Source organism: Haliotis asinina, chromosome 7 (assembly GCF_037392515.1).
Source record: "Haliotis asinina isolate JCU_RB_2024 chromosome 7, JCU_Hal_asi_v2, whole genome shotgun sequence".
In the NCBI taxonomy this organism is placed as follows: Eukaryota; Metazoa; Mollusca; class Gastropoda; order Lepetellida; family Haliotidae; genus Haliotis; species Haliotis asinina.
In genome coordinates this window covers 42,182,059-42,191,139 of record NC_090286.1, presented here as the reverse complement: position 1 = coordinate 42,191,139, position 9,081 = coordinate 42,182,059, and the positions used below count along the sequence as shown (strand labels likewise).

The 9,081-nt window shown below is 38.3% G+C and overlaps 1 protein-coding gene across 1 annotated transcript in view; it reads right to left on the bottom strand.

The window, feature by feature from the left end:
• Positions 1–2,226: 2,226 nt before the first annotated feature.
• Positions 2,227–9,081, bottom strand: part of LOC137290381 (leucine-rich repeat-containing protein 7-like) — a 96,384-nt gene continuing 89,529 nt past the window's right edge. The window contains exons 16-22 of the mRNA XM_067821280.1: positions 8,218–8,329; positions 6,770–7,653; positions 5,542–6,319; positions 4,097–4,284; positions 3,863–3,955; positions 3,230–3,304; positions 2,227–2,428 (exon numbers count right to left, since the gene is read on the bottom strand). Coding sequence (XP_067677381.1) covers positions 2,315–2,428; positions 3,230–3,304; positions 3,863–3,955; positions 4,097–4,284; positions 5,542–6,319; positions 6,770–7,653; positions 8,218–8,329 — 2,244 coding nt within the window. The 3' untranslated portion in view covers positions 2,227–2,314. The remainder of the gene's footprint in view (positions 2,429–3,229; positions 3,305–3,862; positions 3,956–4,096; positions 4,285–5,541; positions 6,320–6,769; positions 7,654–8,217; positions 8,330–9,081) is intronic.

Here is a 9,081-nt window from a genome sequence, read left to right as displayed (position 1 = left end):
AATGTCTTATGACACTTCTAAGCAAGAAAGTCACATTCACATGAAACTGAGTTGTTAGGATAATAGCACTATGAAAATATTAACACATAAATATAATGCAGGGAGAAACAAATAAAATACAACCAAGATGAAGCAAAATTGAGCACCTTTGCCAAATATTCTCCATTTCAGAATATTGTCTGATGTATGATTCAACACGTTCGGTGGTCTGCATCAATAAAAGTCACAAGTGCTGTTATTTTCTAAATCTAAAAATCAAAATTTTCAAACAGTGAATAACGATCATTTTGTAATACTCCATAGCTTCACAACAAATGATAATGTTTGAACCTGCTGACTATGCAATAATTCCTTTTGACTTTTACAAAATTAAGTAGACATAAAGTGTCAGTCAACTGAAGTGTATGTATACTTGATCATTCAATACCTGTATCGTAATACGATTTCTCAAAGCTTTATTGTATAATTCCCACCATATCACATGATTTGTCTGTTTGTAACACAGACTGTCTATCAGGGACGAAAATCAATGGTTCAGGCATTATCAATGTACGTTGAGAAACAGCAGCAAATGAAACCTAGACTTCCATCTACAAAATGGGATGATGTGTATATTCATAAATATATAGATGTTGAAACTGACATACTGAAAACAATGTACTTATTTCTGCAATATGACAACCTGTTTATTTTGAAACAATAATATTAACAAAGATGATGGTACTTATCAGTTATTACATATAATGATGAGAGGAAATGATCTTCATGATTCACATGAAAATTGCTGCCATTTTCAAGTTTTGATAGGGTTTGATACATTCAGTCACAGAACATTGCATGAGATTTCTTTAAATGAGCAGACGAATAAAAAAAGGACTTTACAGCAGTACATAAATTTTAATACTGGAACATTGCTGAATGTAAGAAAACCTGACTTCAATATACTCTTAACTAACTAATACGTAATGTCTACTACACAGAATGTTTGGAGTATGAACGATTAAACTTGGGATAAATTAACATATAATTATCAAAATAAAAATGTCTCACTTTGGAGTTAGTTTACACAATCCAAAAGTCTCAGTATTGTGGTCTCCTATTTACAATGTATTTTTTAGTTACAGATTTCTGCTGTTACCAGTATATATTCCTACTTTGACTTCACTGGGTGGGAACAGACATCTATAGTGAACCATTCTGTATTCATCCTTCACAACACCCTGTCTGTTAGTGTGTTTGTCACAGGTACAAGTGACTGTAGATTTTATATTTTAACCAATGATATTAAATCAACAATGTTTGTACACAAAAATTAAAATTGCCAAACATTTTGACAAATAATTCAACAAATAAGAGAAAATATGCACTATAACAACAAAGTACACTGTATGCACTAATTATCATTTTCCCCAATGTAGAAAACAAAATGTCACATGATTGTCCAATGATTAATCAGGATTTCCTCAGTTCAGGAGATGTAACTCACAAAACCAATGTCCAAACCTATAAAATACATCACAATGGATAATGGAATGTATTGAAATTGTATGAGCCATGCATTTAATCAGCAGGAATTAAAATCCTTCTTCAACACAAACTGTAACACTTTCTTTCATTACTGAGGTGAGCCAGGCACATTGCCAAAACACAGGCAAGTTTTATGATTGTTAATCACTGCCCTTGGGGCATATGACACATAGCTCCATGTTCCACATGACGTATTCATCAGCAATTGTAAACCATGGCACTAATTTGTTCTTTTTATTTCATCACTATAAATAAAGACGTTGCCATTTTTAGATGTGTATTTCATTCTATCTTCAAAATGAATGCCATCCACTGTGAATTCTTGTGAAACAACCCTGCGAATTCTGTCTTCATTTCAAATGTAAGCAGCCTTGGGGCCAAATCCACAAGCAATGAAAGGTCTATAATTCCAAAGTCTGGAATCAAGGCTACAGACATAGGCAGCCATGTTTCAGTGGTCATATATTGACATGGCAACATCAAGACTATGTTTGCTCAAAATGCCATTGACAGCCATGTTCGTGTGACATCTATCGTCATGGCAACATCAAGACCATGTTTGCTCAAAATGCCATTGACAGCCATGTTCGGGTGACGTCTATCGTCATGACAACATGAAGGCTATCTGTGTTCTGACAGCCATTTTTCGGTGGACACGCAACTTCATGTCTACAGCCAGGTGATGTCTGTGTAGAAAGCCCTAAGCACTGATGGTGTGGGTGATCAGTAAGTGTTCCAAGAATGGGTTGGACCAGTATGATACAAGAGGCCACTGTTCAAGATGTTGTCATACGATGTTGACCTTCTGAAGTCTCTCCACCAACAGCGCTACTGATGTGTTGTTCTTCATTACCGAAACAGCATCATTGTGATCCACATTGCGGAAATCCATGCCATTCACCTGAAGAACATAAAAATAAAACAAATAAATCATCCACTTAATCTCAAGAGGATAGGAAACATACATACATATTTATCAGTTATAAAAAGGCCCACACAACAGTCAAAATTCTCCTTCATTAAAGAAACTATATGTATATTTTTACAAAACTGTTTTACTCAGAAACTTCATTGTATTGCTGTACTGCAGTTCATACAATGGCCTCTATTTCAAAACCATAACTCATGGTCAAAATGAAAATAAAATAAAATAATATAAAAATAAATAAAATAAATCAATCAAATTCTATACATGACTTTAAGAGATCTTTTATACTGAACATGCTTTTATCAAATTTTCTTTCAGTCCTTACATTTTGCTGTACACTTTTGTTGAAACATACATAACAGTGGCGGTGGGGTAGCCTAGTAGATAAGGCATCCACTCATCAGAAGACCTGGGTTCGATTCTACACATGAGTACAATGCATGAAGCCATTTCTGGTGTCTAAGTGATATTACTCACTCACTCATATAACAAACTACAGGTATAACAAAAGCAAAATAAGAGGGTAATTTGAGGTAATTGTAGTTTAATGCATATGTCAATCTCTTTTTCACAATTGTCCATCACTTGTTTAATGCATATGTCAGTCTCTTTTTCACAATTGTCCATCACTTGTTTAATGCATATGTCAGTCTCTTTTTCACAATTGTCCATCACTTGTTTAATGCATATGTCAGTCTCTTTTTCTTAATTGTCCATCACTTGTTTAATGCATATGTCAGTCTCTTTTTCACAATTGTCCATCACTTGTAATACCTCCATGATCTTGTCTCCTGGACGAAGTGTTTTAGCTGCAGGGCCGTCGGGCTGAATCTTCGTGATGAAGATACCCTGGTTGTAACAAATGGAATAATGGTCAGTTGAAAAATAAAACAATTATTGCTTTACAGTTTCTTTTCCATGTGTAAATAACGAAATTAGGAAAAAGGTACTAGCTGTCCCTATTCCACACACACCCCAAAAAATGTTTGTTAATAATTATACATAACATACTAACCTGCGAGAGTTATCATTAGCCAAAAGTATTATGAACAGGGATCAAGATGCCTTAATCATTAATCAGTGCTAACTTTGAATACACATCACAAATCATTTAAAACATTCAAGAAGGAAACTAAACAACTAAATAATCGACTCTGGACCAGACAGTCTAGTGATTGAACATTGATCTAAGCAATTGGCATCAGCGAGTCTGCGAGCATGACCACCTGTTCCTGTTAGTTGCATCTTCTTGCAAGCATGGGTTTCCGAAGACCACTTCTAACAAGGATCTTCACAGGTTTATTAAGACACGACCTTCTACTAGGTTTTGTTAGACTCAGTGGTGGAGTATAACGAAATACACTGAGACTAAGTTTACTTAGACTGATACCAACACCGTTTCCTTACCTTATCATTGGGTCTGTATGGGTTTCCATGAGACCCTAAACCCCCTGCTACACTGAAGCCAAGACCTGGGTTTTTGGTGATCTTAACTCGAAACTGGAAATAGATAACAAACTCACATTCACCTCAAAATCCTACAAAGGATCGTAAAATATTTCTTGCAAAATTGTGCAACATAGACATTTGTTGCTGACATTTACGAAAATCAGGGTTTGGGAATGTTAAAATTCAACATACCGTTTCTCTGATTTCCTGGTACGAGTTATCAACAGAGTTGTCTGCCTTTGGATACCCTGAGTCATCTCTGACAGGGGTTCCCTCCCTTGACTGCCCTGACATGTATGCATCTCGTGATGCCGAGCTGCCTTGACGAATCAGCGAGTGGTGAACCTGTGGAGATGGAGGGGGCTGGGACCCACTACGACCTGTAACATATATAAATTACCATTTACTACAAAGTATCGAAACCAAATAGCAAATCCCTTGAAAATATTCAGAGCTGTTGCCCGATGAGCATGATTTCATTTAATTCTGTCTACCTTCAGTAAATGGAAAATTATTCAAGATTTAATTGGAATCTCATAAAATAGTCAGAATGTCAGACATTTGAACAAAACAGGGACAATCCCTGGGAAACCCTTATAAATACCAAACCCACCAACAATTTCTCTTACTCATCTGTTTCCTCCTTGCCGTCATCATTTGCATTTTTTTCAATTGTGCAAATCCCATGTCCCCAAACGTTTTCAATGGTATATCAAGAATCTGCATAATTCTTTATATTAACGCAAAAACTGCCTATTCCAGAGAAGCCATGTCATGACATGTCAGACATGAATTTTGTCCCCAGAAATTGTCAACATGAGTTTGTAACAGGATTTTCAGTTCAGCTGAGTGTTGTAAAAGAGTGCTGACAGCATGTCCCTATCAAACTACATGCATCAATGTTTGAAACTGAAAAAAGCCAGAATGGCTGAGCTTGATGATGAATCTTTTCATGTTCTAATGGAAGCAGGTTTATCTTCAATAAAAAGCTACCAGGCCAGCTGATTGCTTCCTCACTTCAAACTAGCTGTCTGACTTTTTGAGAACACATCAGAAACATAAGTGAGTGATACACAAGAATTAACTGTCAACAACCTCCAGCTATATTACAGTTTCCTGCAATTAGTATAAAGGAGACAGGTTCAGGGAATTCTGTTGATGATAGTGTGAACGAACGACATAAGTGCATCCAGTGTGTGTGTGTGCGTGCATGCATGTGTCTCTTTCTTTCTCTATCCTCTGTGCGCCTGTGTGTTTGTCTCTGATTGTGTACATGTGCGTACATATGCAAAGTGTGCTTTGTCTTGAAATTTTATTAAATGACAATTGAAATTGGGTGAAAATGTACTGAGCACCCTATCTTTCTCAAAACCTGCATCCGCCCCTGAACAACTATACACACTTTCACTTTTTTGTTTGTCATTTTTCACCGCACTCAACAATAACACATCTATATGGCAGCGGTCTGTAAATAATCAACTCTGGACCAGACAATCTAGTGGTCATGAGCATCAGTTCAAAATTAACATTGAGGTATTTGGTAAGATAAATATGCTGTTCACTGGTCCCCTTGTGACCAGTGAACAACATATATAATATCTCCTTTACTACCAGCATACAGTGTCAATCTGACCAACCTGAATGTCGGGAGAAGTCGCCTACTCTGTCGTAGATTGGATGACTGTGACCGTATCCACTGTCTGTTGAACTTGACACCTGTGATGACGGATCTGAAGTCTTGAATTTCTCTACATCTTCATACTTTGTCATCATCGGCACTAATGATTCCTCCGGTTCACAATCATGATATGTGTACGAATCATACATCCTTTGAGAATCAGAATTTTCAAACGTCCTTGACCTTGGGCGTTCCCTATATGGGTCACTATGTCTCCTGACAGGATTTGACCGGTCACTTTGAAAAGACACATTACCAACATCAATAGTCAATTGCTTATCTAGTTTGTCAGTTTTCTCTGCACGTGATCCTGGACGATCTCGAAAGAAAATATCTTCTTGAGAAGTTCCTTTCAGGTCATAACGTTCACTAAGATAACTTGTTGTTTTTCTTTTATCCCCTCCAGACTGATTATCATGGTACGTGTTACGCATCATTTGAGGGGTTCTGTTTCCCTCACTGCTCTGTGTTCTGTCTAATGTCCATGTCTCGTAGTCTTTGTGTCTGCTGATGCTGTCGGGTGTTGGCCTTGTCGGGTCAGACAGACGTGATGGACAGTCTCTGGGAGATTCTGACTTGGACCTGGGAGAGTCCAACCCAGGCCTAGGGGACTCTGAGTAGGACCTGTCCCCTGATGAGGTAGAGGACGTCCTCTCTGGAGTGCGTCGGTATGGTGGGGGAGGTTTGAAGGACGGGGGTTTCATCATATGGAGCTCGCCAGGAGGACGTTGCTGACCCTGGAAAAGATGATATGATGAATAAAGGAAACATAAACCTTAAAGAACTGAGCTAAACAGGGATTGAAAATTATATGTTAGGTATTAGAATATGAAGTTGAACATGAGGTTGATGAAATAAAAACAGAATTCATGGTTCTTAGCATAATTAACTAAACATACAAAGTTATTGGCCTTAAGGTATGAAGTTGGAACAAAGATTTTATGCAAATGATATTGAAAAGATTGCTATGAGATTACAGTATCCAAAGGAAGCATTTTGCCCCATCTCATGTAAAACAGTGATAGTTGAAAATTTGAACATTGTAATAAAATCAACAAAACTTGAACAATATGGGTAGGATTCATGAACTGTGGAAGAGCTTTCTAAGCAATGTTATTAATAAATTTTACATTGTAAGTTTCAAACTCAATACTATAAACATAATCTTTCAAACAGCTTGCACTTACCATTAACTTCCCGACATCTCCATTTTGTTTCTGGATTCGCTCTTCCAGCACTGTGTAGAGTTCTCGTTGGAAGTCCTTGCTCTGACTGGTGTCAGGAGCAGATGTCATCAAGCTACCATCTTGAACTGTTGGTGGGAAGTTCTCCGGTGGTTCAAGAGCAACCGGTGTGCTCTGATCTACAAACTTATTTCTCTGGAAAAGACTAGGGGACGGTGTAGGGAGAGGTTTCAGGGGAGACAGAGTGGTGTTCTTCACACTTTCCTGACTGGATGTCTGGTTGAACAGTTCATCATTTTTCATCATGATCCTCCGAGAATGAGGCACAGTAGCACTATCTGAGTTCGTCTTGGTTACCTGATTATGCAAATCATATGGAAGACTGTGTGCTGGATGTTGATAAGACAGAGTTGCTGACCTTTGACTCCAATCCTTGCTTCTCCCTGAATACGCCTCGAGATCACTTGCATAACCTCCTTCCCTCCTCGGTCGAGGTCGTTGTTGATGATGATGGTGGTGATGATGCTGATGACGATGATTGTGAGATAGTGTGGATGAACTGACAGATGGCGGACCACTTCCCCTCCCATCACTGAGAACCTGTTTACGAAACTTCAACAACTCATGATCACTACGGTAACCAGTGTCAGAGTCATAGTCCCGCATACGATGGGAATGTTTGCCCTTTGACCCATGATGGCGGTGACCATGGCTACTGTGGTTCTGCAGTACATAGGGCGAGTCACTTCCATAAATACCGTAATGTGATTTGGACTTCGGCATATCAGGCTTGTGATGGCTATCAGCAACATCAGCAGGAATATTGGGAGAAGATCCAGAACCTCGGACAAGCTGATTTCTGCCCTGTGAGAAGCCTCCATTGTCATCTGTCAGAAAATTAAAGAACATCAGTAAGCTGGACATCTAAATAGACTAAAGGTTTCAGCTGCACTGGAAACAATGTGATTCAGCCATCCTCTGTAATGGTAAATATATCATAGTAACAGTAAATATTTTCACAGACCAAATACCTATGCATCAGTTCATATTTTCTAGCGAATATTACAGATTTTTTGCTGTGAAAAACGGTGAAAATTGATTTGTGTTAATGACAAAAACAATATTGCTTCATCAATGTTTGAATAAAAGTTACTCTGTCAATAAAACTAAATACTTAAGTGAACTCATGCAGTTCGCCACAGCCATACATGATCAACAGGGATCAAGGGGTTTACCTCCCTACCTATTTGGGGCAGACTTGCCCCACATTCTAGACTTGCATGGGCTGTTTTGGATATATTTGTCTAAAGGGTCTGAAGGACAGAATACAGGTCAACATTTGCCCTCTGATTTGAAAGAGACAAGTCGACATAGCACATATTCCTAGTGACTCTAACACTGATCAACAACATAGCACCCTGGACCACCTGCATGCTTTACACAACGGTTACCTTGCTTATCCTTCTTCTGGGGTTTTGGCGTGAGGAGTGACACAGTCTCATCTTCCATTTCCTGTGATTGTCGATGTTGCTGCATGCGAGCTTTGTCCTTCTGCTGCTTTTCCTGGGAGAAAGATGGGAGCGTCATTCATCCACATTTTCTTCATAAAGGTTTCACAAAGTGGAGGGAACAGCCCTTACTGCAAGGACATTACTGATAACAGACTCTCTGGTCCATGATTTCAGTACTCCTACTGCAGTACATGCAGCCAGTCTAAAGTCCCTGAAGCAAAGTCTTCCTGTCCAACACCATGACCACATTTTCCCCAGGTTCTGAATTACCTTTCACTACTGGACCCTATTTCTAGAAACACACTTACTCAAATTTGAGAAAAAGCATGTCATAGAATGAACTGAAATCGGTATAAAACTCAAGCTACAGCAGACAATTTGAGTTTGGTGGATATATTACTTAAGCTGTTTGGGCTTTTATATTTCAGTGTGGTTGAGTAAAATTTCAGCTGTTTCAAAATTGTGCAACTCAGTTGAGATTTGAGTGAAAACTTGAAGTTTGTTTCGAGAAATTGGGGCCTGGTGTGTTGTTTTCAGTTTCACTAAAGCTAGTTTGTTTCCATCAAAATAATATATTTTCCGAGACGTGTGTTTGTATCAATAATAAGATACAACATGTGCTCTTCAGACATCATAGTCATGTGGAGAAATGAATGTGGTGTGATGAGGCAACACTTCACCAGCAGCTTCCCAACTTACCCTTATTCAGTGACAAAAAAGTCAACATGGAACATGTGATGCAATAACTAAAACAGATAAACTGTTACAGCTGCATATGACATTAACTATTTCAAACTCCAAATT